Genomic DNA, 27,297 nt, shown 5'->3' on the forward strand with positions numbered 1-27,297 from the left:
TGGAGCAGCCAGGCAAGCACTTAGCTGCTAAATCAGAGATTGGCCGGGGCCCCATCCAGGGCAGCCTGCTTATCCACAATGATTGCTGGTCCATAAAACTTCAGCAACCTCTTGGAACACCTTTTTTTTGAGCGGGGGGTCAGGGGGTTTCTAGTCCTGCTTATAAGATGCTTAGAAGTTGCTGCCTATCCTCATAATAAGTAAAATCCCAGCACTCTGGGAGGCTAACGTGTGTGGATTGCTTGAGCTCAGGGGTTTGAGACCAGCTTGAACAAGAATGAGACCCCATCTCTAAAATATAGTTGGGTGTTATGGCAGGCACCTGTAGTCCCTGCTGCTCAGCAAGAGATTCACTTGAGCCCAAGCAAGAGTTTGAGGTTTCTGTGACCTATGACACCATGACCCTCAACCCCAGGGCAACTGAGTGAGACTCTGTCTCCAAAAAAAAAAAAAAAAAAAAAAAGTGAACAAAGTGAAAAACTAAGAACTCTTCTTGGATCTGTATGAGAAGTAATGACTCAAAGCAAATTGCTGCTCCCAAGATTGGAAAGGCAGACAAATGCAGAGAGTCACAGCTTACCTGAGCAAAGTTTCAAAAGTGCCAACCAGGATCGGGGTAAGAAGAGGTTGTAAGAAAACCTGAACTGTAACTGACAAATTGCTGAAGTGTAAGTGTGGATAATGAGAGACTTAAAACACCAAGGGACACAGTCATAGGGGACCCCATACTTTCGAAAATTTTATCTTTAGGAATGCAGCCAGTTTCTTACAGTAAGTATCAAAGAAAAAACACCTTGTGCCTCTGATGGGGACCAGGTGTGAAGGTTGAGTATTGGGAAGGAGTGAAGCATTTTAAATTATTCCAGAACATTCTATTCTTAACAAGGTTTGCTCTTCAGAGAAATTAGTTAACTAGAACCTAACCTGCTGGGGGATTATTAGAGCCTAACTGACTGGGGGAGGAAATACCCAACTGCAGCCCACTCTAGCCATCCAGTCCCACCTAAGCATGGTGATAAAGGAATAAAACAAAACTGACAAATACTTGTAAAGTTTACAATCCTGAGACATAGGCTAACTAAAAGACTGGGACCTAATAATAGGACCATAGAATGCTCCTTTTATCCCTGCACATTATCACCACATTAACAAAGGCCTATTTACAGCAGTTGCATCTTGTCCAGTAATCAAGAAGTTACAAGACATACTAAAAGGCAAACAAACACAACAAAACAAAATAAAACAAAAATACTGGACTCATGCAAAGAATAACTGCCTACACCAAATCCCACCACTCTGCCAGAGAGGATGTATGGGCTCAAACCTTCACTCTTGTTTTGAAGTTTGAAGATCAGAGCAAGCATCAGAAGGAAACATGGCAAGGATGTTAGAATGATCAGATCAGGAATTTTAAACAACTATAATTAATATGAGAAGGGCTCTAGTGGATAAAATTGCATCAAAGAACAGATGGGCAATGTAAGCATAACAATGGAAATCCTAAGAAAGAACCACCCCCCCAAATTTAGAGATCAAAAACACTGTGACAGTGTGATAGAAATGGAGAATGCTTTGATGGGCTTATTAATAGACTGTACATAGCTGAGGAAAGAATCTCTGAGATTGAGGCTATATTAATAGAAACTTCCAAACAAAGAGAACAAAGACTGAAAAAAATAAAAAGCCCAGAATATATGACGACTGTGGGACAACTACAAAATTTGTGATATACATGTAATGGGAATACCAGAGGGGTAGAAAAAGAGAATGAAACAGAAGAAACGTTAGAAATAATAATGATTGAGAATTTCCTCAAATTAATGTCAGACCCCAAACCACAGATCCAAGAAGCTCAGAGAAATATCATGTAAGATAAATGCAAAAATAAAAACAAACACAAACGAAAACACTACATCTAGATAGAAATACCATTTTCAAACTTCAGAAAATTAAAAATAAACAATTCTGCACCAATTAAAAAACAGAAATTGTCAGAGTAGATCAAAAAACATGACCAAACTAAATGTTGTCTACAAGAAACTCACCTTGGGAGAGACAAGATGGCGGACTGAAGCCAGCTTTCAACAGAGGCTCCCGTCCAGAAAGAGAGTTAAGGGACAGGAATTTAGTAAGTATCCTGGTGGATTTGAGACGCACCAAGAGAGAAGGTTGAAGAATGCACATCAACACCGCTGAGGCAAGCCGTGATCACAAGGACACAAACAAAAGGTACAAAATCCACCACCAAGTGGACGGGAGTCCCCCTCCTCCATGAGACCGGCTCAAGAGCCCCACAATTAAACAAACGGGCAGAAATTAAAGGCACTCCCACTCCACTCCACGGGAGAGACCTTCTAAAAACTGGACCTACCTCCCCTACTAGGGTGCCATGGCATTCTCCTGCCGGGCATAAAACTGTATAAAACTTTAAAAATCCTTTGCCGACAACCCTGAATCCCCAACACTCCCCTCCTGCTCACTGAGGTCTGAAGGCCTGTCCCCCAGGAATTCAGATTCTTGGGTGATTTCTCAAGGGGAGTGGACATCCCAAGCTGCAACTGGTCAGCGCTGACTCTGAGGCATGCAAGTGTGGAGAGGGCACCGGGCTGAGAGGGAGCCACGCCTCGGCGGCACTTCCCTGTGGTGTGGTGCAGCAGCCCTCCCCGTGCATCAATACGGCCAGGCATAAAACTGAATGAAGCTCTAGCTTTCCCGCTGAGCTCTCAGCACTCCCCCCCACTCTCACTCGGGATCTGGGGGCCTGTCCCTCAAGAGTTCGGATTCTTGGGTGATTTCTTGAGGGGAGTGCACAGTGCCCGAGCTGCGACTGGCCAGCACTGACTCTGAGACACGTGAGTGAGGAGAGGGCATTTGAGGAGAGGGCACTCGGCTGAGGGAGAGTCACGCCTTGGCGGCACTTTCCTGTGGTGCGGTGCAGCAGCCCTCCCCGGGCAACAATACGGCCAGGCATAAAACTGAATGAAACTCTAGCTTCCCCTCACTCTCACTCAGGGCTCTGGGGGCCTGCCCTCCAGGAGTCCGGATTCTTGGGAGATCTCTCGAGGGGTGTGGACAGAGCATAAACTGCGGCCGCTCAGTGCTGACTCTGGGGCGTGAGACAGAGGAGAAAAGGGTCGGCTGGGTGCCCACACCAGAGCGGCAGTTCCTGGAGGCAAATCAACAGCCGTTTTTTTTTTAACAGCAAAACGGCTCACTTCTGGATATTCTGAAGCCACACCCACTGTCTCCCTGGGCAACCAGAGGAGGCCACCAGTGAGCAAAGGATTTGCCTGACGCTGCTCACACACCTGGGAAGCTTCCAGGGCAGGGCCGACACAGAGAGGTAATCGGACACTAACCTCCAGCAGCAAAAATATTTGAACTCAGAACAGCCCATCTTCTGTAGGCGATTTTAGCAGAAACAGAGACAGAACCCCACAAAGTTGTCTGTTCTGTTCTGTTCTGTTAGCAACATCAATCAGGAATGGGGCTAAGCCTGAGTGAACACCTCCCTCCCACCACCTGCATCAAGCACTCAAAGATGTCAGGCCCCATCTCCTCCTGCTAGATAGTGGCAGACTGCAGGGGTCTGGCAGACTTCCTTGCAATTCAGGCAGGTGCAAACCCCTGGAGTATCTGTTCACTACAGGCAACTGGGTTAGCCATCTGCAGAGATACCAGTGATTGGGTCCGACGGAGGGGCAAAGTGGGGAAGGAGACATCAACCTTCCCAGACTGATCTATTTGCTAGGTGGCTCCTCCTGACTCCACGCAGCACTGGAGTAAGCCATATCAGAGGAGTCACCAGACTCCTGGAACTGTGATCCAGTTCCCAGAGACTTCTTGAACTCTCCCACCTGAGACAGGTGCCGATTGAGACAATCGATTTGGACCTTTTGAACTGAACTAATAGACTGAGGACTTTTCAGGCAGTGCCCTGGGTATGTGGTTCTAGGAAGGTTTGATTTTCCTTTTCCAACTGGTGCCAGAGGTGGGCAGGCGGAGTGACTTAATTGCTGGTTTTTCCACATAGCTGAGACTTCAAGCCAGAGTAAATGTTACAATAGGATCGAACAGAAACCAGCTGAAAACAAGACAGAACCACTTAGCCCCACCACACAAGACAGGGCCCCAGTTTCTCAGGCCACAACACTGTACGGCCCCTCGATAAAGCCCCAGGGGAAAAATCAAAGGGAGTAAAATAACCATGGGGCGGAATCAGCGGAAAAATTCTGGTAACATGAATAACCAGGATAGATCAACCCCCCCCCCAAGAAAAGATACGGCAGATGTGATTGAAGATCCCATTCATAAACAACTGGCTGAGATGTCAGAAATTGAATTCAGAATTTGGATTGCAGACAAGATTAATAAAATGGAATTAGGAATTCGAGGAGAAATTCAAAAGTTGTCTCAAGAATTTAACGAATTTAAAGACAAAACCACCAAAGACTTAGACACACTGAAGCAAGAATTTACAGCCCTCAAAGATATGAAAAATACAGTAGAATCCCTCAGCAACAGAATGGAGCAAGCAGAAGAAAGGATTTCTGACATTGAAGATATGGTTTTCGAACGCTCCCAATCTCTCAACAAGGAAGAGAAACGGAGAGCAAAAATGGACCACTCAATCAGAGAACTCTCAGATATTTTGAAGAAAAGCAATATACGAATAATTGGGATTTCTGAGAATGATTGAAGTGGCCTTGAAGGGCACAGAGGCCCTTCTGCATGAAATTATGAAAGAAAATTTTCCAGACATGCCTAGAGAATCTGAAATTCAGATAGCAGACAGCTTCAGAACCCCAGCACTATTCAACCCCAATAAGTCATCCCCCAGGCATATCATAATTAGCTTCACTAAAGTTAACATGAAAGAGATGATTCTCAAAGCAGCCTGCTGAAAGAAAACTATTACGTACAAAGGAAAGAATATTAGAATAACTGCAGATCTCTCTGCTGAAACTTTTCAAGCCAGAAGAGGGTGGTCATCAACTTTTAATCTCCTAAAGCAAAATAACTTTCAACCCAGGATCTTGTATCCAGCTAAACTGAGTTTCATTTATGATGGAGAAATTAAATACTTCAATGACATTCATATGTTGAAAAAATTTGCCATAAGTAAACCAGCTCTTCAGGGTATTCTCAGACCTGTCCTCCACAATGGCCAACCCAATCCTATACCACAAAAGTGAACTCACTCAGAAACTTTGGATCAAACTCCAACTTCCACACTGGTGAAAGGATTAAAAATGTCCACTGGACCTTTGAAAAACTTGATACCCAAAATTACACCAGATATATCAATACTCTCCATTAATGTGAATGGCTTAAACTGTCCTCTAAAGAGGCATAGGTTAGCTGACTGGATACAAAAACTCAAGCCAGATATTTGTTCCATACAAGAGTCACATCTTAACTTAAAAGACAAATACAGACTCAGGGTGAAAGGATGGTCGTCCATATTTCAGGCAAATGGTAATCAGAAAAAAGCAGGTGTTGCAATTTTATTTGCAGATACAGTAGGCTTTAAACCATCAAAAGTAAGGAAGGACAAGAATGGTCACTTCATATTTGTTAAGGGTAATACTCAACATGATGAGATCGCAATTATTAATATCTATGCACCCAACCAGAATGCACCTCAATTTCTAAGAGAAACTCTAACAGACATGAGCAACTTGATTTCCTCCAGCTCCATAATCGTTGGAGGTTTCAACACTTCTTTGGCAGTATTGGATCCATCCTCCAACAAGAAGCTGACCAAAGAAATCTTAGATTTAAACCTAACCATCCAATATTTAGGTTTAGCAGACATCTACAGAACATTTCATCCCAACAAAACTGAATACACATACTTCTCTTCAGCCCATGGAACTTAGTCCAAAATTGACCACATTTTAGGTCACAAGTCTAACCTCAGTAAATTTAAAGGAATAGAAATTATTCCTTGCATCTTCTCGGACCGTCATGGAATAAAACTTGAATTGAGTAACAACAGGAATCTGCATACTCATACAAAAACATGGAAGTTAAATAACCTTATGCTGAATGATAGCTGGGTCAGAGAGGAGATTAAGAAAGAAATTGCCAATTTTTGGAACAAAACGACAATGAAGACACAAACTATCAGAACCTCTGGGACACTGCAAAGGCAGTCCTAAGAGGGAAACTTGTAGCACTGCAAGCCTTCCTCAAGAGAACGGAAAGAGAGGAAGTTAACAACTTAATGGGACATCTCAAGCAACTGGAAAAGGAAGAACATTCCAACCCCAAACCCAGTAGAAGACAAGAAATAACCAAAATTAAAGCAGAATTAAATGAAATTGAAAACAAAAGAATAATACAACAGATCATTAAATCAAAAACCTGGTTTTTTGAAAAGGTCAACAAAATAGATAAACCTCTGGCCAACCTAATCATAAAAAAAAAAAGAGTAAAATCTCTAATATCATCAATCAGAAACAACAAAGACGAAATAACAAAAGACTCATCAGAAATCCAAAAAATCCTTAATGAATATTACAAGAAACTTTATTCTCAGAAATATGAAAAGCTGAAGGAAATTGACCGATACTTGGAAGCACGCCACCTTACAAGACTTAGCCAGAATCAAGTGGAAATGTTGAACAGACCCATATCAAGTTCAGAAATAGCATCAACTATACAAAACCTCCCTAAAAAGAAATGCCCAGGACCAGATGGTTTTACGTCAGAATTCTACAAAACATTTAAAGAGGAATTAGTACCTGTATTACTCAACCTGTTCCAAAAGGTAGAAAAAAAAAGGAAGACTACCCAACACGTTCTATGAAGCAAACATCACCCTGATCCCCAAACCAGGAAAAGACCCAACAAGAAAAGAAAATTATAGACCAATATCACTAATGAATATAGATGCAAAAATATTCAACAAGATCCTAACAAACAGAATCCAGCAACACATCAAACAAATTATACATCATGACCAAGTTGGTTTTATCCCAGGGTCTCAAGTCTGGTTCAATATACGTAAATCTATAAATGTAATTCAGCACATAAATTAAAAAACAAAGACCATATGATTCTCTCAATTGATGCAGAAAAAGCTTTTGATAATATCCAGCATCCCTTCATGATCAGAACACTCAAGAAAATTGGTCTAGAAGGGACTTTTCTTAAATTGATAGAGGCCATCTACAGCAAACCCACAGCCAATATCATATTGAATGGAGTTAAATTGGAATCATTTCCACTCAGATCAGGAACCAGACAAGGCTGCCCATTGTCTCCATTGCTTTTCAACATTGTAATGGAAGTTTTAGCCCCTGCAATTAGGGAAGAAAAGGCGATCCAGGGTATCCATATAGGGTCAGAAGAGATCAAACTTTCGCTCTTCACAGATGATATGATTGTGTATCTGGAAAACACTAGGGACTCTACTACAAAACTCCTAGAAGTGATCAAGGAATACAGCAGCGTCTCAGGTTACAAAATCAACATCCATAAATCGGTAGCCTTTATATACACCAACAACAGTCTAGTTGAAAAAGTAGTCAAGGACTCTATCCCATTCACAGTAGTGCCAAAGAAGATGAAATATTTGGGAATTTACCTAACAAAAGACGTGAAAGATCTCTATAAAGAGAACTATGAAACTCTAAGAAAGGAAATAGCTGAAAATGTTAACACATGGAAAAACATACCATGCTCATGGCTAGGAAGAATCAACATTATTAAAATGTCCATACTACCCAAAGCAATATATAATTTCAACGCACTCCCTATTAAAGCTCCACTGTCATATTTTAAAGATCTTGAAAAACAATACTTCGTTTTATATGGAATCAGAAAAAATCTTGAATAGCCAAGACATTACTCAGAAATAAAACAGGAGGAATCACACTACCAGACCTCAGACTTTACTACAAATCGATAGTGATCAAAACAGCATGGTACTGACACAAAAACAGAGAAGTAGATATCTGGAACAGAATAGAGAACCAAGAGATGAATCCAGCTACTTACCAGGGTAAGTAGCTATTTGATCTTTGACAAGCCAATTAAAAACATTCAGTAGGGAAAAGATTCCCTATTTAACAAATGGTGCTGGGTGAACTGGCTGGCAACCTGTAGAAGACTGAAACTGGACCCACACCTTTCACCATTAACTAAGATAGACTCTCATTGGATTAAAGATTTAAACTTAAGACATGAAACTATAAAAATACTAGAGGAGAGTGCAGGGAAAACCCTTGAAGAAATTGGTCTGGGCGAGTATTTTATAGGAGAATACCCCGGGCAATTAAAGCAGCTTCAAAAATACACTACTGGGACTTGATCAAACTAAAAAGCTTCTGCACAGCCAAGAACACAGTAAGTAAAGCAAACAAAGAACCCTCAGAATGGGAGAAGATATTTGCAGGGTATATTTCTGACAAAGAATCCAAGAGAACTCAAACGCATTAGCAAGCATAGAACAAGGGATCCCATCGCAGGCTGGGCAAGGGATTTGAAGAGAAAATTCTCTGAAGAAGACAGGTGCACGGCCTACAGACATATGAAAAAATACTCATCATCTCTAATCATCAGAGAAATGCGAATCAAAACTACTTTGAGATATCTTCTAACTCCAGTAAGATTAGCCTATATCACAAAATCCCAAGACCAGAGATGTTGGCGTGGATGTGGATAAAAGGGAACACTTCCGCACTGCTGGTGGGAATGCAAATTAATACATTCCTTTTGGAAAGAGATATGGAGAACACTCAGAGATCTAAAAACAGATCTGCCATTCAATCCTGTAATTTCTCTGCTGCGCATATACCCAGAAGACCAAAAATCACAACATAACAAAGATATTTGTACCAGAATGTTTATTGCAGCCCAATTAATAATTGCTAAGTCATGGAAAAAGCCCAAGTGTCCATCAATCCACAAATGGATTAATAAATTGTGGTATATGTACACCATGGAATATTATGCAGCTTTAAAGAAAGATGGAGACTTTACCTCTTTCATGTTTACATGGATGGAGCTGGAACATATTCTTCTTAGTAAAGTATCTCAAGAATGGAAGAAAAAGTACCCAATGTACTCAGCCCTAGTATGAAACTAATTTGGGGCTCTCGCATGAAAGCTATAACCCAGTTACAACCTAGCAATAGGGGGAAGTGGTAAAGGGAGGGGAGGGAGGGGGGTGGTGGGTGGAAGGAGGGGGATTTGTGGGATCATACCTGTGGTGCATCTTACAGGGGTATTTGCGAAACTTGTTAAATGTAGAATGTAAATGTTTTGGCACAGTAACTGAGATAATGCCAGAAGGCTATGTTAACCATTGTGATGAAAATGTGTCAAATGGTCTATGAAGCCAATGTATGATGCCCCATGATCATATCAATGTACACAGCTATGATTTAATAAAAAAAAAAAGAAACCCACCTTAAATATAAAGTCAAATGTAGTAAATGTATGGAAAAATATACCATCCTAACAATAATCAACAGAAAAAGAGCAGTAATTATTGTATATTAATTTCAAACAGAGAGACTTTATAGCAAATAAAGTTATCAGGGGCTTGGTGCCTGTAGCTCAGTGGCTAGGGCACCAGCCACATACACCAGAGGTGGCAGGTTCGAACCCAGCCTGGGCCTGCCAAACAACAATGACAACTACAACCAAAAAATAGCTGGGCATTGTGGAAGGTGCCTGTAGTCCCAGCTACTTGGGAGGCTGAGGTGAGAGAATCGCTTAAGCCTAGGAGTTTGAGGTTGCTGTGAGCTGTGACACCATGGCACTCTACCGAGGGCAACATAATGAGATTCTGTTTCAAAAAAAGAAAAGTTATCAGGGAAAAAGGGGTATTATATAATAATGTCAGTGGTCAGTTCTCTAAGAATACACAGTAATTCTCAACATGTATGCAACTAGCAACAGAATGTCAAACCGTGTGAGGCCAAAACTGATAGAACTACAGGGAAAAATAGATAAATCCAGTTTACAGATAGGCACTAACACCTCCCTTTCAGAAATGGACACATTAAGTAGGGAGAAAATCAATAAGGACATAGTTGAACTCAATAACACCATCAATCATCAAATAATTGACATCTATGGGCTACTTTACCCAACAACAGCAGGATAAGCCCACATGGAACATTCACCAAAATAGACCACATTCTGTTCATAAAACACACCTTAATAAATCTTAAAAAATAAAAACCATATAATATCTGCTCTTAGACCACAGTGGAATTAAACTAGAAATCAATAATAGAAAAATAACTGAAAAAATCCCAGAATACAAGGATCACACTTCTGAATAACATACGTCAAAGAAGAAATAAATTTTCAAATATTTTTTACTAAATTAAATGAAAATATAACATCAAAAGTTGTGAGATGCAGTGAAAGCAGTGTGTAGAAGGAAATTTCTAGCATTGAATGCATATATTTGAAAAGAAGATCTAGAATGAATAATCTAAGTTTCCACTTTAGAACTAGAAAACTAGAAAAGGAAGAGCAAGTTACATATAAAGTAAGCAGAAGAAAATATATATAAGAATGAGAGTGGGAATCAATGAAATTCACAACAGAGAAAATCAACAAGACCAAATGCTGGTTCTTTGAAAAGGTTAATAAAATCAATAAGCCTCTAGCCAGGCTAACTAAGAAAAAAAGAAAGAGGACAAAAATTACTAATATCATAAATGAAAGAATGGACATCACTGTTGATCTCAATCTCTGTTGAACATTAAAAGAATAATAAAGGAATACTGTGAATAACTCTGTGCTCTCAAATTTGATACCTAGATGAAATGTGTCAATTCCATACAATCTGCCAAACTCACACAAGAAGAAATAGACAATCCAAATGGCCCTATATTTATTTTTAAAATTGAATCAGTAATAATATTCCAAAACAGAAAGCACTAAAGCTAAATGTGTCTACTGGTGAATTCTCCCAAACATTTAAGAAAGACATTATATCAATTCTCTACAATTTCTTTCAGAGGGTAGAAACAGAGGGAATACTTTCCATTATTATATGGAAACCAGGCAAAGGCATCACAAGAAAAGATGTATGTACAAGAAAAGCTACCCTGTTTTCCCGAAAATAAGACATCCTCCGAAAATAAGACCTACTTACAGGAAAGATAAGATGTCCCCTGAAAATAAGACCTAGCACATCTTTCAGAGCACACTTTAAAGTAAGACACTGTCTTATTTTCGGGGAAACAGGGTAGGTACTATAGGCTAATACCATTCATGAACATAAATGCAGAAATCCTCAACAAAATGTTAGCAAATAAAATTCAACAATGTGTAAAAATATTATACACCATGACCAAGTGGGATTTATCTCACTGGTATGTAAGGCTGGCTCAGCATTCTAAAATCTATTCATGCAATCTAACACATCAACAGACTAAAAAAGAAAAAGCACATGATCATATTCATAGATGCAGAAAAATCATTTGGCGAAATCCTGCACTGAGTCATAAAACCTCTCAATAAACTAGGAATAGAGGGGGAAATCCTCAACTTAATAAGGAATGTCTGAAAACCTTACAGCTAACATACTTGTGAAGAACTAGACACTTTCCCACTGAGATCAGGAACAGGGCCAGGGCATTCCCCTTCATCACTGCTTTTCAACATCATCCTGAAAGACTTAATGCAATAAGACAATAAGATGAAATAAAAGGTATATATATTGGGAAGAAAGAAATAAGACTATCTTTTTTGTGGATGACATAATCATCTGTGTAGGAAAATCTTTAAAAAATGACCCCGAACTCCTAGAACTAATAAGCAATTATAACAAGATTGCAGGATATCAGGTTAATATATAAAAGTCAATATCTTTTTTCTATGTTAGCCATGAACAAGTGAAATTTGAAATTAAAAACCAATACCCCAAATGAATGCTTAGGTATAAACCTGACAAAAATAGTACACAATCTATATGAGAAAAATCACAAAATTCTCATGAAAGAAATCAGAGAAGAACTAAGTAAATAGAGATATTTCATGTTCATGGATAGGAAGACATACTATTATCTGTCCAGATGTCAGTCCTTACCAACTTGGTCAATGTAATCCCAATTAAAATTCCAGCAAATTACCTTTGGCATCAATAAACTGATTTTAAAGTTTATATGGCAAAGAAAAGACCCAGAATAATCAACACAATGCTGAAAGAAAAAATGTTTGAGAACTGACACTACCTGACCTCAAGACTTACTGTGAAGCTACAGCAAGATAGTGTGGTATTTGTGAAATAATAGATAAATAAAACAGAATAGAGAGCCCAGAAATGGACACACAGAAATAGAGTCAACTGATACTTGAAAGGAAAGCAAAGGCAATACAATGGAGCAAAGATAGTCTTTTCAACAAATAGTGCTGGAACAACTGGTCATCCACAGCAAAAAAAAAAAAAGAATCTATGCATAGAATTTACACCCTTCACAACAATTAACTCAAAATGGATCATAGACCTAAATGCAAAGTGCAAAGCTATGAAATACCTAGAAGGTAACAAAAGAGAAAATATAGATGACTTTGGATATGGTAATGTCTTTTGAGATACATTACCCAGGGCATGATTTGTGAAAGAAATAATTGATAAATTGGACTTCACTAAAATTAAAAACTTCTGTGAAAAATGTCAAGATAATAATACAAGCTCCTGACTGTCAGAAAATACTTGATAAGACACATCTGATAAAGAATTGTAATCCAAAATAATCAAAGAACTCTATAACAGGAACACAAATAATCTTATTAGAAAATGGTCCAAAGAATTGAACAGATACTTCACCAAAGAAGATGCACAGGTGTCAAGCATATGAAAGGATTCCTCACATCATATGTCATCAGGACATATTGTGATTTATTGTGAATTAAAACAGCAGTGAGATACAACTACTTACCTATTAGAATGACCAAAACCCAGAACACTGACAACACCAACCACTGATGAGGATGTGAAACAATAGGAACTCTCTTTCATTGCTGGTGGGAATGCAAAATGGTACAGCCACTTTGGAAGACATTTTGGCAGTTTATTACAAAACTGAACATACTGTTACTATCCTATCCTGCAGCCATACTCCTTTGTATTTATATAAGGGAGTTGAAAACTAATGTCCTCACAAAAACCTGCACATGAATGTTTAGGGCAGCCTTATTCATAATTGCCAAAACTTGGAAGCAACCAAGATGTCCTTTGCTAGGTGAAGGAATAAACAAACTGTGGGGCATCAGATAATAAAATATTATTCAGTGCTAAAAATAATTACCTATCAAACCATGAAGAGACATGAAGGAAGCTTAAATGCATATTACTAAGTGAAAGGAGCCAATCTAAACAGGCTGTACACTGATGATTCTAACTATATTGACATTTTGGAAAAATCAAAACTATGGAGAAAGCAAAATGAGTAGATTTACAGGGGGTGTGGGCAGGGAGATGAATAGTTGAAGCACAAGGAATTTTTAGGGCAGTGACACTACTATGAGTAATGCTATAATGGTGGACACATGCCACCATGGATACATTTTTCCAAACCCAGGAAAAATACAACACCAGGAGGAACCCCTATCGAAACTATGGACTCTGGATTGCATGCTGTGTCAATGTAGCTTCCTTCATCAGTAACAAATGTACCTCTGTGGGGAAGGCTGCTGCTGGAGCGGGAGGCTGTGCCTGGGTGGGAGCAGGGAGTGGACCTTCTGTTCAAAACTGCTGCGAACCTATAGCTGCTCTAAAATATAAAGGATTTTTTATTTTTTTAAAAGAAGGCTTTGGGTTTTTTTCCCAATGGAAAGAAATATAGTCTTTGTATGTTTCCTTTTTTTTCAGGAGGAAGGTCCGAGCATCTTTTCCCTGTATCTTAGTGACCACACACCAGGCTGGCAGAACCTCTCCCACCCCAACACTTAACCTGTCCCTCACCTAGTCCCACCATGTCTCTGTTCTAAATGTTGTTCTCATGCAATAAGGGATGTTTGAATTCAACATTCAATTTTTTATCATTTGCCACATTGTGACATGATCTGTATGCTTGTCAGAGCACTGTAGGAAGAACCAACTGGCATTGTTTTGAGCTACTAGGAACATAGACCTCTTTATTTTACTGTGGGTCTCGAAGGTGGGACTGGCAAAGCTCTATCTCCCATCACTAAGACATCCTTAAAATGCATGCAAATCTTTGCCTGCTGTGTCCATGGGGTGAAGCTATGAGGTTCTGATAAAGCTCTTATCATGTCTCAACTTTGTTTTTTCATTAATAAAGGGGACCAGGATGTCCAGGCATGGTGGCTCACACCTGTAATTCTAGCACTCTGGAAAGCTGAGGCAGGGGGATTGATTGAGCTCAGGAATTTGAAACTAGCCTGAGCAAGAGTGAGATGCCATCTCTACTAAAAAATAGAAAAATAAAAACTTAGCTTGGTGTGGTGGCAGGAGCCTATAATCCCAGCTACTCAGGAGGCTGAGGCAAGAGGATAGCTTAAGCCCAAGAGTCTGGGGTTGCTGTGAGCTATAACGCCATAGCACTCTACCCAGGTATCCAGGGCCCAGAGTGGAACTCTCTCAACCAAAAAAAGGGACCAGGTACAATGTGCAGCTAATCGCCAATGGGAGAGAAGAGGACAGGGAACGGACTCTGGTTTATTGTGAAAAGTTTGAAGTTTCCACTCAAATAACAAATGTTTATCAAGAAGATAACTCCTGGATGCCACTGGAATTACAAAAACTTAGACTCTCAAAAGAGTTCATGGATTTGTAAACACTCAAGGCATGTAAATGGTGCTAAATGCTAGGAATTCCAGAATCCCTGCTTAGTTGCTCAGGGAAGGCTTCCTGAAGAAACTGGTTGTTGTCCCTGTTGGAATTAAACCTGGATAGGAGGAAATAGCCAGAGGGTGGGCGAGGAAAGGACAATAAAGGAAAGGAAGCTAACTTGTAAGGAAGGTGGACCGGGAGGGAGGGAGGGCTTTTTTTGGGAAATTGCAGTCTGGTACCAAACCTATCAACCCCAAACTCAGGCCATTCTTAGCCAACACAGGGCAGGCTGAGGGCCCCCATGCCTCTGTACCCATCCCCAACCCCTCCCACTCCCATTTAGCCCACCTCTGGCAAATTCCACAGAGGACTAAATACTGTATGTTGAAAACTGTACTCTGCTGTCAGTGGGGTAGGTAGGAATTTTCCTGCTAATCTGAAAGGAGCCCTAACCCTCTGCTATGAAATAAGGAGCAAGTCTTCACATCTGGTAGACAGAAATTATTATCCATTTCTGGCTGAGTTTCTGCAGAGCCTCACTTGGATTCTTCCTGTACCCACTGACTGTCCAGCCTCCAACTTTCACAGAAGCAATAGCTATTGCTAATTATTTCTAAAGTTGTAAGAAATATTACAAAAAATAGAGTTGCAGAAGAATCTCTGTTTACACCAGCCATAGTGGGCTCAACCAATCCTCTTGCTTCAGCCTCCTGAGTAGCTGGGATTACAGGCATTTGCCACCACACCCAGCTAAATTTTTACTTTTCTATTTTTTAGTAGAGACAGCATCTCACTCTTGCTCAGGCTGGTGTTAAACTCCTGACTCAATACCTGCCTCAGCATTTCAGACTGCTAGGATTACATTTACAAGTATATTTTGTTTAGAACTAGCAAGTGGCAGGATATGAGTCATAGACTGAGCCTAAAAGAGTTCTCAGGTAAGGCCATTCCACTTTGACTCACCGAAATTTCTACGAATGCACAGGTGATTTCAAACACCAGCCACACCATTGTTCACCTGGCTTCTGAGTGTGAGAATGTATCTGTTTGTCTGCCTGTCAGTGTGGGACTATATGCCGGTCAGGGAGGGTGTGGAGAGGACGGGGTAGCAGAAGTCAGCTGTAACCCCCAGTGAGGGGCTATGTTGGGAGGGAGGTGGAAGACCCTCAGGTCTTCCTGTATTGGGATTTTTAATTCAGTCTTCTAAAGTTTATATTAATAAGCAATAATGTTTCTTTCCAAGTTAAAGGAAACATTCTCTACTCTCTATCCCAACTGTACCACATGGGAGTGTTCTCTATAGCAAAGCTAATGGTCTGCCAAGTGCCATCATTTGAAATGTTGCAAGGTGTGAAGATAAATGTTTTCACTTAGGGGGAAAATGCGGCTCCATTACAAGCTGACTATGACAGTCTCAGGATTAAAGGCTCTACAATGGATGGTTTTTATCTGGCCTCTGAGAAAATGCAGCAACAAGATGCAACCAGATCTCCGTAATGTTTGGGGCTGCCCTGGCACAATCCTAATGTCTAGTTGTGTAAGGAGCCTGGCAGTGCCCAGCTTGGGAAGGGCAGCCAGAGAACCTCATCAAATCTAGGTGCCATTCATACGAATAGCTATGTATTAAGTACCTACTATGCCTTGAGCATTGTGTTACAGACCTTTTAATCATAACAACTGTAGTAGTTGAGAATTGTTTCTTTCACTATACAGACGGGAAAGCTAAGACCCCAAGAAATTAAACAAGCTACTTCATGCTCTATAGCTTATCAGTAGTGGAGCTGGGATTTGAACACCAATTTGGCTAACTCTACAGCCCACACCAAGGTGTACCACACTGTGCTGCCTTCATTTGCCTTGGTAAATGATTGACCATATGGTATAGCCATTCTTTAGCTGCTGTCCCCAGCTCCTGGGCCACAGACCTACCTACCAGTCCTTGGCTATTAGGAGCTGGGCCACACAGCAGGAGGTGAGCGACAGGCAAGCAAACAAACCTTCCTTTGCATGTACAGCCACTCCCCATCACTCACATCACAGCCCCCTGTCAGATCAATGGCCCCATTAGATTCTCACAGAAGCACAAACCCTGTACTTGCATGCAAGTGATCCAGATTGCATGCTCCTAATGAGAATCTGATGCCTGATGACCTGAGGTGGAGCTGAGGCTGTGATGCTAGTGCTGGGAAGTGGCTGCAACTACAGATTACCACTAGCAGAGAAGTTGAACGGCACAGTGACCATAATTAATCAATTTCTTGCAGACTCATATGAAAATCATCCCCTTCCTCCCCTAGTCCCTGGTGCCGAGAAGTTTGGGGGCTGCTGCTTTAGCACATCCTGGGACCATTTGCCTTGGGGTTGACGAGATGATTTGAACAATCGTTTATCCTTCAGATGAAGAGAGACAGATTGCTGCTGCCGACAAACTTGCATACATTTACAGGACCTCTTTCACGATGGTTTTGGGGCCTTGAAAACAGTTCTGGTAATTTTTTAATTCTACAGTGGCCCTCAGGGACTTGTTTGGAAAACCTTCTAAGAGGAGAGCCCCACTGCTCTATCCTTTTCTTTCTTTCATAAAAATTGTATATGATGTTTTGAGATTCATATATACTGAAATGAATACCACAGTCAAGCAAGTTAATTAACATAACACATCTCCTCACACAGATACCCTTTACTTTTTGTGGTGAGAGCACCCGAAATCTACTCTCTCAAGACATTTTTAGCATAAGATACAATACTATTCACTGTAGTCCCCATGCTACACATTAGCTGTCTAGACCTGCTCATCCTGCATAATTGCAACTTTTTACCCTTTGACCTACATCATCAAGATTTTCTCCACTAATCCTTTCCACTTGTCTTGATCCCACATATAAGTGCGATCTTGCAGTATTTGTCCTTCTGGCTTATTTCACTTAGCATAATGTTCTCCAGGGTCATCTATGTTGTTGCAAATGACAGACTCCCTTGTTTGTTAAGGCTGAACAGCATTCCATGGTGTATACATTGCACATTTCCTTTATGCATTCATCTGTCAATGGACACTTAGTATGCCCTTGACCACAGAAAAGGCCTCCTGCCCCAGGACCCGTTTGGTCACCCTTGGGAAGAGACTCAAAAGTTGATTCTCTTTTGGTTTTGTTGTTTTGGTCAAAGTTCTTAGTGGTTGCCACAGGTGTGGTTTTGAAGCTGCCATCTGTGGCTTGCATGTTTCCTGAAGACTGTCAGTGTGGCAGCTCTGTTTACAGTTGAGTCCTCCTCCAGGAAAGAGCTCTTTGGCACAAGATGAATAAGCAGCCAGCTCCACTAAAGCTGTCTGTCTTTCTGGGACCATTCTTACTTCTCAACCCAGAACGTAGTCGCAGGGTAGGAAACTAAAAACATAAAGGAATATTAGAGTCAGAAAAAACTTAAAACATGATTTACAGTAGAAGAAGTTTCCATTTTACAGAGGGCAAAACTAAGGGCTTTAAGAGATTCAGGGACCTGCTCAAGGTCACACAGTGTGTAGGTGGCAGAACAAATCATAGAAAACAAGGCTCGTGATTTTCATTCCCCAGTAGGCCAGTTTTTCCTGTGAGCAGGAGTGTGTGGCCCGAGTCTGTCACCAGAGCTGGAAGAACTTCTCCATGTTTGTCATTGGCCAAACCCCCGCAGGGCACTGGGGGATTACGTTAGAGACACTGCTCCATAACTCGAACAGCCCCAAAATATTGCCATGGCCACATAAACAGGCTTGGGATAGCTATGCCTTTTGGTAAAGATTTTGTCCATAAATATCTTAACTTTATTTACTAGGTTGTCTGGCACATAATAGCATGCATTATTAATAGAGCCACTTAATACTATCTATTAAATAGGCATATTCTTTTCATTGTAAAATGAACCTCTCCTTTACGATGTACTTTGCAATGCCTCGTCATGGTGGCACATGCTCAGAATACCATAACAGGCTTCCATTGGACCTCATGCAAAATTACAAAAGAAGGGACCATCTCTAGTACAACTCAGTAGTCTAGTGATTAATTTTTTCTTTTTGATTTCACGCGCAGTTGCAGAAGGAATGGTGATTAATGTGTAAGCACATCTTTAAGTAACTGAGTTGTCCTAGATCAATCTGTGTCCTCAGACAGGGTGTCTGGTTCTGAAACTCTTATTCTCCCCCACTGCCCAAGTTTGTCCACTACCTCCAATGGTGAGTCACGGAGATTTCATCTGCCATCCACGCCCTTGTGAGCACTACAACCACGGGACTGTGGTGGAGTTTTACTGTGATCCTGGCTACAGCCTCACCAGTGACTACAAGTACATCACCTGCCAGTATGGAGAGTGGTTTCCTTCCTATCAAGTCTACTGCATCAAATCAGGTAAGATCAAAAGCCGTGCCCTTAGAGGGGCCAACCCTCCTGGGATCATGTGCGTTCAGCAGGCCGTGGTTGTGTCCTGAGTTGCACTTGTCCTCCCACATACAGTGCCAGGAGCAAGATAGTGAAACATGTCTCTGTGGGTGGGGGGGCTGATGTTGGACTCTGTGCCATATAATCCTAGGCCCTGTTTATAGGGTCAGGAGTGTTAGTTAATCTGCTTGTTCCCAGGGAAAAATGCCGACCCTCTGAACAGGGTCCCCACACCCCTGGGATCCATGGAAGGATCTGCAGCCTCCGTGCACTCTGTTGTGTCCTAGCCTTTTCCCTTTCCACTAGCAAGGACACAGGTTTATGGTGTGAGCAGAATTATGCATGTTGCCCTGGGACCCAAGCAAGGCATAACCCCATCTTTCTCTTCCATTCACAATTGCATATCAGAATACAGATGATACTGTAGGTAACACCTGCTGTCACTTATAACAGTTTAGACTATTTGCAAGCTTCAGTGGTTCCTAGTTAATAACAAATTACTTGCAAACCAGTCTCCTCACTGGCCCAAGCACTCCAGGGTAATGACCAAAGGAGGGAGCCCTGGGTGCTACCCCACGGTCTCCTGCCAACTGTCTTTAGCACTTTCCAGGCTGCGGCAGCTGCCCTGAGCAGTGGTGATGGCTGTGTGCTTCTCCCCTTCACAGAGTGTGAGGGAAGTGCTTGTTCCTGCTGGTTCTTCAGAGACACACAGAAGGCCATAGGGCAGAGGGAAGTCCTAAGGCAGGGTGACCTGTGTTGAAAGAACAAGAATCTCTTCTGGAAGGGTCTGCTTCTGCTGTGCCTGACCTGGCAGACAGTTGACAGCCAGAAGTGACAGGGAGTAGGGCCATGGAGTAGGCATGTCCCCTTCACCCTGTGTTCCTTGCTTCACTCACACAACTGTAGGTCCCAGAACACTCACAGCTTCCTGCACCCCCAGCCCTCAGTCCATTTCAGAAGAACTTCTCCAGGGGAAAGAGACCCCCCCCCACTCCCTTCATTCTCAAGAACCCCATTCATTATTCAGGTCTGTGCCAGACCCTCGCCCATGGCTGGACTGTGAATAGGCAGACCTGTCTACAGCCTGGCAGAGCAGCCCATACTGCTGTGTGGATCCTGACACAATTCACATGAGCAGTGTGGGGTGTGTGGTGTCTCTGCCAAGCCCTGGGCTCAGGCAGCCACACTACGTGACAGGTCAATCCAGCAGGTGAGGGGAAGCTTCTGGGGAAGCTCAGAACTGGGTCTGAGAGCCTCATGCCCGGTGTTGTTCTCTCTCACGGCAGAGCAAACATGGCCCGGCACCCACGAGACCCTCCTGACTACGTGGAAGATCGTGGCATTCACGGCTACCAGCGTACTGCTGGTGCTGCTGCTTGTCATCCTGGCCAGGATGTTCCAGACCAAGTTCAAGGCCCACTTCCCCCCCAGGTCAGTGCTACACCTTGGTACGGATGGCCTCCCTGGGCTAGGCACAGGGCAGCCACCTTCAGCAGCAGAGAAGGAACACAATGAGGGCAAAGTTGAGGTTCTCAGGGAACACAGGGAGAGCCAGAGCTACTTCCCTGGGATGTTTTGGGGTTTCTGAGATCAGATCCCCATGCTGGAAACAAACGTCTTTCCCACTTTCCTCCCCACCCCCTCAGTAGACCATTCTTAGGCAGGCATTGTGGGGGGCTAGCACAGGAAGCACAGGATCAGGGCTGTAAGCTGTGTACTGTCCGACCTGGAGTGCTGTTTTCTTTGTGGCCCACCAGTATGTGGCCTTGGAGTCATGCACCATTGATGCTCACCATCCGTAGGACATGCACACAACTAATCAGACATGAGGTCAAGGTGTGTGACACAAAGGTATGTGTGTGCTGGGGAGTCTCAGAAGAAGCCTTGGGCTTGTGAGAATCGACCTTGGACTCAGGTCAGGACCTACGGAGTTGGACACACTGACAGTGGCCCTCCATCTTTCTTGGGTGTACCAATTAGGTTGGGTTGATATCTTCACCATCATAGTCATCATTGCTAAGGAGGACTACACCAGCACCCTTCAAACAATGAGGAGCACTTAGCACCATGGCTGGCAGCTCATTGTTCCTGGAAGAAGAAGTAGTTTAGGAAGCAGAGATGAATTCATGGACATTCAGAAGAGGAGGTTGGGCAGCAAATCAGCACACTATGTTGCCAGGACCACTGATGCAAGCTGCCTTCCCTCTGCATTCTGTGGCCATGACACAGCGTTCTCATTTTGGGACCTAATGGTTCAGAAATGGGCATTTGTTTTTGGTCATTTACCCCAACCCCAGAAAAAGGGAATATTGCCCAGTGGAAAAGGAGGCTCCTGGAATTAACCACTTCTCTCTCTTCCTTCCAGGAAAATCCAGGGTGTTTCTTACACATCCTGGCTGTGTGGGGGGTGAGGAAAGTGAGCAGAGTCACTGGAGACAACATCTGCCCACCTTTCTCCTCCATCTCACAACCCCCAGGGCAGCCTCACCTCACTTAGCAATTCTCCCCAGCCTAGCAGCGGCAGTCCATGTGGTCACAACCAACAGGCATTCCCCTCTCCCCATCCACAAAAAGTGCACCAGATGTGGGGTCACCTGTGTCCTCTGCAGACCCAGAAGTGGTGTGTCTATGCAACCTGGTGCTAAAGCCAAGCCCTTGCTCAGAAGCCAGAACCCTCCTTCCTCTCAAACCTGCAATCTAGTCTCTGTCTTCAACATTATTATTTATTAATCAGGGGACCATGTTCTATCATTGGGCAATTACAGTATCTGAAGAAGGCTTAAGAATTACAAAGAGAGAGCTAAACTACATGGTCATGATTTATGGTACATTAGAGTACTTTAAAATGGCCCAGAGAGCTATTTTTCTACATACGCTTGGAAGAAAAGTTTCTAGGATATCGACTACATATTAAGATGTTTTTAAAATGTTCTCAAAAACTCTTACAATTGGTTTCCTTTAGCCCTTGAGTATTTCCATCTTCTATTATTCTCATGTCATTTGGGGAAAGTTGGTCTCATCTCTCCAACTACATAGCAAGATTCTCAAGGGCAAGCCAAGAATAGACCATGTGGAGATGTTCATGATGGGGGCTGAGCAGCATGGTTGGGACACACAGAAGCTGCCAGGCCACAAGAACCAAGGCCTGGCTGTGAAGTGCTGGGATGAGAAATGGAGATGGGGAGGGCAGTCTTCCAGGCCTGGCCTAGATGGCATGGCGGGGAAAGGAACAAGGAAGAGCCAGGAGTCCCAAATGAGAAGAGGAGTCCAGTGTGGGACAGCAGAGTGGCCAGAGAGAAAGGGAGCCTCACTTGTCAGGGACACAGTAGGCAGTGGCTGCTGTAGAGAAACGATCTGATTTGGAGCAAGCTCTTCCCTCCCTCCTGCCTCCTGTCTTCTGGGAGAGTGGCCTTGGTGGTCTCCTGCCTTCTCTGGGTAGCCATCAAGAGTTGCATAGCAAGGAGCCCATTGCCATGATCTCTAAGCCTTTGCAAGGTATTTAAAAAAGTCAGTGTACTTGAGACTGTCCCTAGGGTGTTAGAGAGAAGCACAGCCTGACACCTTCTTCTACCTCGTATGTCACAGCCAGACATTTCCTCAGGTTTTGGAGCCCCTGCCGCAGGCGCTCAGAGGTGCAGGGTCCGTCCACCCAGCGTGGCAGTCTTTTCTTCCTGACATTTGGCCTTCTGGTCCCATCACTGAGCACCAGTTCCCAGCAGAAGAAGTAAGAACCCAAGTTCTCATGGCTGCTCATTAGGCACCCTGGGTTCTCCCTGGAGGCCAGGAGCAGAGCGTGATGGTCACACAGAGCTCGGGCTGTGCGTCAGGTGCCACCTGGGCTCACATCAGGCAGGACTACATGTGCAGGTGCTGAGAGGCAGAGGGGACCAGGCCAGGAGCGGCGTTAAGTCCCACGTAAGGGAGCACTAACTGACTTCCTGCCTGGCAGCTAAGGCCTGGCCTAGACTGGAGTGCCCTGAAGGGCTGGAAGTGAAGCCCACATAGCTGGAATGAGGTAGTGAGATGGTGCTCAGAGCTTCCCCCCTCCCTTTTTTTTTTTCATGTTGTTTTTCTGTCTTGACTAAAAATTAGTGATTTGAGGGCCATAGCAGAAAGCAATAAAGAATTGTGACAAGCACAGGGCTGGTTGTGCCCTGTGGGCACTCAGGGTCTACCACTCCCTATACATTTGATGGTGATATTCTACATTCAGCAGCCACCCCAAGGGCACTGCAGAGTACTTTGGCATGGGCCATGTGGCCTCCTGCCCCACGAGTTTATGGCCAAGCCCACAGGTCAAAGGAGGGAGGAAGGAAGCACGAGGAGGTGGCAGGGTGCAGAGGCAGGAGGCCAGGAGAGAGTGAGAAGAGGAATACTTCCTCTCTTGGGGGTGGCTGTGGGGGACAGCACTGTGTGCCAGCAGGGACCCAGAAAGGAGGCTGGATCTCCTGCACTACCATCCACACTGGCCTCTGCTGCCTACCATGGGCCCTGAGGACCCCAGCTGCATTGGGGAGCACTGATGGCCTCATTTGTGGGGCGGCATGGCTTTGACACATTGGCACTGCTTTCTGCTGCACAGGGGACCTCCCAGGAGTTCCAGCAGTGACCCTGACTTCGTGGTGGTGGACGGTGTGCCTGTCATGCTCCCATCCTATGACGAGGCTGTGAGGGGTGGCTTGAGTGCCTTAGGCCCCGGGTACTTGGCTTCTGTGGGCCAGGGCTGCCCCTTACCCGTGGATGACCAGAGCCCCCCAGCATACCCTGGCTCAGGGGACATGGACACAGGACCGGGGGAGTCAGAGACCTGTGACAGTGCATCAGGCTCATCCGAGCTGCTACAGAATCTGTATTCACCTCCTATGTGCCAAGAGGGCGCCCAGCCTGCTTCCAACAACCCTGACACAATGGCCAGCACAGGGGGGGAGGTGGCATCCACCAGCCCAGGCATCGACATTGCAGATGGTAAGTGTTCGCCCTGAGCCTAAGCCTGCCCTGCACATAACCTGCACCCTGCGTCTTCAAGCCAGCCCTTTGCTACACACAGCCCCCCACTCCCTGGCACAGAGCCAAATCAATCTGTTTACCTCTCACTCAGTTTAAGTTGCTTCTTGCTCTCTCTACATGCAGAGGCTGTGGGCAAGGCCAATTATTGTAAGGAATGATTATCGTCTCACAAGTAATGAGCTCATTAACAGAAATTTCAGGAGGCATGAAAGGGCACCAAGCCATCCGTAGTAGAAAGGCAGCAGTGGCTGGTAGAGTTTTCATAGCATTCATGTGATCCAGGATGTTTTTCTTCTTTATCTCTTAATTAGGCAGGACTTCTGCAAGTGGGGCTTAGGGACAGGATGACACATGCATGCAGGAAGAAGGACAGATGCAGGCACTAGGGCCCAGCAGTGTGCTCCAGCCCCAGACAAGTTCTATGCACATAGAAGTTATTTTTTACCAGGATGCCCATGTACGTGTCACAAGGAAAGGCAGCTTATAGCACATGGTAACATAGGAAAACTATGTCAGATTGATTGAGGCTCTGTTTCCTAAGGGATGGGAGCACCACACGACTTTGCAAATGCAAGCACTAATTCGAGCTTATAGTGATAGTAAATGACAGTAACAACATGGAAACAGAGGTCTACTATGTCTCTAGAGAGTTCCGTTTCTGCAAATCAGGCTGCCTCACTGTACTTGAATTTGTAATTTTTTTGGCTTGTATGACCATGAGGGTCGGTGGTTAAAATCTAACATTTTATTGTTTGTGAACTGGAAATGGGATCATTAATTGTTTTCCAGCAAATAGACATTGTATAGGGGAGTTGGTTTATTTGATTATTAACTGCTACATGGAATTTAGCACTTTTTTCCTCTCCACACTGATCTCAGGACTTGTAGATATTTTAATGAGTGTAGTGTAGTGTATTCTGGTAATAAGAAGCTAAAAACACTCTCTTCTTTTACAGAGATCCCTCTAATGGAAGAAGATCCCTAACCCAGCAAAATCATGATGATTCTACTGCTCCTTTTGGGGAAAGGAGCCGTATACCTTGGAGGGAGGCCACAGAAGGACTGAGCGTGGGGCCAGCTTTTCTAATTTGTCTAGATAGGGACAGTGATTCGAATCACATGTCTTGGGCCCAGCAGAGAGGCTGATGGACTGCAGCAGCAGCGCTTTTACGTGAGACTTGAGAATTCATCAAGACCCACGGAGAGCCCAGGGCAGAGGGGAAACCCCCTGCAGTCCTGGATGGAGGTGTTAAGAGTGTCCTGTGGAATGTGGAACAATTCCACACACATCCCACTGAATCACACACCCTGTTGACTTACGAGTACTACCTGCCCCTTCTGAAAGCATGTCACATTATGTAAATTCACTTCTCACATCTGCTTCAAACTGTACCTGCGCTCCAAATTCCAATGGGTTGGCCTCTGCAGAAAGTCCATGCTGGGATGTGGGAAGAACAGCAGAGCCCCCCGCACTCCTGTAAGGGGTTGATTCCCAAAGAAAGGTTCTCGTGTGGCATTTGGAAAACCTTCTGCATCTGGTCTGCTCTACTCAAAGCCACAACTAAACCTGGCTGTGGCCATTCCACAGAGAAAGGAAAGGGAAGGCAGGCAGACTCTGCTTTCTGGAAATGTCTTCAAAAAGTAGAGTTCATGTACTCTGTGCTCTGGTGACATAGGATCAGTGTTTGTGTTCATGGCATCGCACACGGATCCATGGCGTTGGGTAAATCTTGTGACTTACACATGATCAGAATATGTTCAAATACACCTCATGGTGGATATAGTAACCAAGGTACTGTTTGGTTTCAGCATTTTAAAAAGATTCCACTCAACAATTGATCTCGGTTGACTATTGTCATTGTTGCCCCCACCCCAAACTCAACCATGCTTTTATTTTCCAAAACAGAAATTATTTCTGTAAACATATCCCACCTCCAGAGGAAGTGTGAGGTTGGATTTTCCCCCCTTTTATTTTGCCTTGTGAGGTCAAGGCCTGGCCTCCCACCTCACAGGCAGCTCACCCCTCTCAACATAGGGGTTTGGGGCCCTTCCCTGCCTGCCTTTCCTGTGTTCCTACTGTGAGGGGTCCTCTGGTGCCCACTGGCTATTATTCCTAAGAAATTGATTGACAAAAAAATTTCCCAAAGTGTCCTGAAGAGTCTCTTCAAATACATGTTGATCTGTGGAGTTGACTCCTTTCCTCCTCTGGGTTTTAGACAAATATAAACAAAAATCTGATCCATAAAATTGCTATGCTGATAGAGCAGTGAGGGCTGGAAGCTTGATCAAGTCCTGTTTTTTCTTGACACAGACTGATTAAAAATTAAAAACAAAATGACAGCTTGAAGCGTGACTTTAATAGTTGAGTTGAGTCAGGGTAGGGTGGGGTGGTACCTGGTCATGGGTGATGGGATACAATGTCAGATTAAGGACATGACAGGAAAGGAGACATGTGGACAGTGCTCACCTGGCTCAGAGCCTAGCAAAGAGTTCGCCCTTGGGTGGTGGTGCCACCATCCTTAGCAGTGACACTGAGCACATGGGTGACAGGGTTCAGGAGTTACAGCTTCCTTTAGCGATGGTCCCGTCCTGCCACTGGCACAGCTGTTCATGCCAGCCCTGTTTGATGGTGTTGGCTTTCACAGGTATGTGTGGTGAGCATCACCTGGCCTGCACAGAGGCGGGCAGCATGGGCTGAGTGGGAATGAGAGAAACTGGGGAGCTGTGGGTGCCCCCACACCTGTGCTCTCTCCTGGCTTCCTAAAGGAGGTTATGTCTCAGACACCACCAGGTAAGTGCCTCATTTCCTACTGGAGAGGTCAGAGGAGACATGAGGGGCCATCTCTGGGGTTGACCTTCCCAGAGTAGAGAGCAGCCATGTGGAGCCACCTCACCTACAGCCCCAGCACCAGGGGACAGATGCCATGGGTATCATGAACATCTAGGGATTAGTGTCAAAATTGTCCTAAGAATGGGGTCTGGGAGGAAGGCAGTGTCTAACCAAGTCACCAGGACTCTCCCCTGGATCCTTCTCCTGTGTAGCCACATCAGATTCTCACCCAGAAATGTTTACAGTGATTTCTTTTTCTCATCATAGTGAGCTTATGTGTC

The 27,297-nt window shown here is 43.7% G+C and overlaps 1 protein-coding gene across 3 annotated transcripts in view; it reads left to right on the forward strand.

The window, feature by feature from the left end:
* The window catches only part of SUSD4 (sushi domain containing 4), a 199,141-nt gene extending 172,620 nt beyond the window's left edge, over nucleotides 1-26,521 (forward strand). For 2 of the 3 annotated variants that reach the window (XM_053607511.1, XM_053607513.1), the window contains 4 exons: nucleotides 18,951-19,149; nucleotides 20,466-20,610; nucleotides 23,762-24,144; nucleotides 25,143-26,521. In XM_053607511.1, coding sequence (XP_053463486.1) covers nucleotides 18,951-19,149; nucleotides 20,466-20,610; nucleotides 23,762-24,144; nucleotides 25,143-25,171 — 756 coding nt within the window. In that variant the 3' untranslated portion in view covers nucleotides 25,172-26,521. The remainder of the gene's footprint in view (nucleotides 1-18,950; nucleotides 19,150-20,465; nucleotides 20,611-23,761; nucleotides 24,145-25,142) is intronic. The other variant, XM_053607512.1, reaches the window with a different exon arrangement.
* Nucleotides 26,522-27,297: the final 776 nt, after the last annotated feature.

This window comes from Nycticebus coucang, chromosome 10 (genome assembly GCF_027406575.1).
Source record: "Nycticebus coucang isolate mNycCou1 chromosome 10, mNycCou1.pri, whole genome shotgun sequence".
NCBI lineage: Eukaryota > Metazoa > Chordata > Mammalia > Primates > Lorisidae > Nycticebus > Nycticebus coucang.